Source organism: Geospiza fortis, unplaced genomic scaffold (assembly GCF_000277835.1).
Source record: "Geospiza fortis unplaced genomic scaffold, GeoFor_1.0 scaffold450, whole genome shotgun sequence".
Lineage (NCBI taxonomy): Eukaryota > Metazoa > Chordata > Aves > Passeriformes > Thraupidae > Geospiza > Geospiza fortis.
Window position 1 is genome coordinate 1,925,116 of NW_005054416.1, and position 1,057 is coordinate 1,926,172.

The 1,057-nt window shown below is 63.2% G+C and overlaps 1 protein-coding gene across 1 annotated transcript in view; it reads right to left on the reverse strand.

Moving 5' to 3' along the window:
- The window catches only part of VPS51 (VPS51 subunit of GARP complex), a gene marked incomplete at its 5' end in the record, with an annotated part of 5,031 nt that extends 3,974 nt beyond the window's left edge, over nucleotides 1-1,057 (reverse strand). Inside the window, 2 exons of the mRNA XM_005426561.2 lie at nucleotides 347-476; nucleotides 968-1,057. Of these exons, the coding sequence (XP_005426618.1) occupies nucleotides 347-476; nucleotides 968-1,057 (220 nt within the window). The remainder of the gene's footprint in view (nucleotides 1-346; nucleotides 477-967) is intronic.

The window sequence follows — 1,057 nt, forward strand, 5'->3', positions numbered from 1 at the left end:
ACTGCACTGGCTGTCAGTGGCCCCCAGAGTGAACCACCACAAGCCCCAGGGCAGCTTCCCAGCGCTGCCAGAGGGAACACCCCCAAATCCCCTTTTCCCATCACTGCCATCAGTCGGCTCCAGAGTGAACCCTCCCAAATCCCCTTTTCCCATCACTGCCATCAGTAGGCTCCAGAGTGAACCCTCCCAAACTCCCATTTCCCATTGCTGCCATCAGTAGGCTCCAGATTGAGCACCCCCAAATCCCCATTTCCCATCACTGCCATCAGTAGGCTCCAGAGGGAACATCCCCAAATCCCCATTTCCCATTGCTGCCATCAAGCAGGCTCCAGAGCGAACAGCTCACCAGTGGCAGAGATGAACTTGTTGTAATTCTCGTAGAGCAGGGTCTGCATGTCGCTGTCCAGGGCGCGGATCTCCCGGCTCAGTGTGGCCTCGCGGGCCAGGAGCTGCCCCAGGGGACACTCGCTGCGCACCTGAGGGGACAACAGACACACATCTGCCCCTGCTTCCCTCCGCTGCCCCCTCTGGAGCCCCCCAGTTGAGATCAACTGCCCACCATAGTACATCTGAGACCCTCAGCTGCCCTGCAGGATCCCTGACTGTCCCCCCTGGATTCCTCCTAGGATATGGAAGTGTTCCCCAGGAGCCTCCCCTGCCCTGCAGGGCTGCCCCCCGCGCAGTGCTAACTGCCCCAATCCAGCTGCTGCCGAGCACCTCAGCACCAATCCCGCACGGAATCAGTGTCCCCAGGGAAGCATATCCATACGGTGCTCGAACAGGCCCTTTATGGGATCCCCTCATGATCCTGGGGCCCCGAAGGTTCTGGGGGCCCTGGCGTTCTCCCCCGCCAAGGTCGGGGCCACCCATCGAGATCTGTCGTGACGTGGTCCCGCGGGGACCTCCCGAGGCCCCTGGGAGCCCTCGCCAAGGTGGCGGTGCCCGCGGGAGGGGTCTCCGTGCCCACCTTGGTCATGAACACCTCCGGGTCGAAGTGGGGCCCGTTGATGTCGGTGGGGTCCGGGGGCGCCTCAGCCGCCTCGGCAGTGGACGGGCC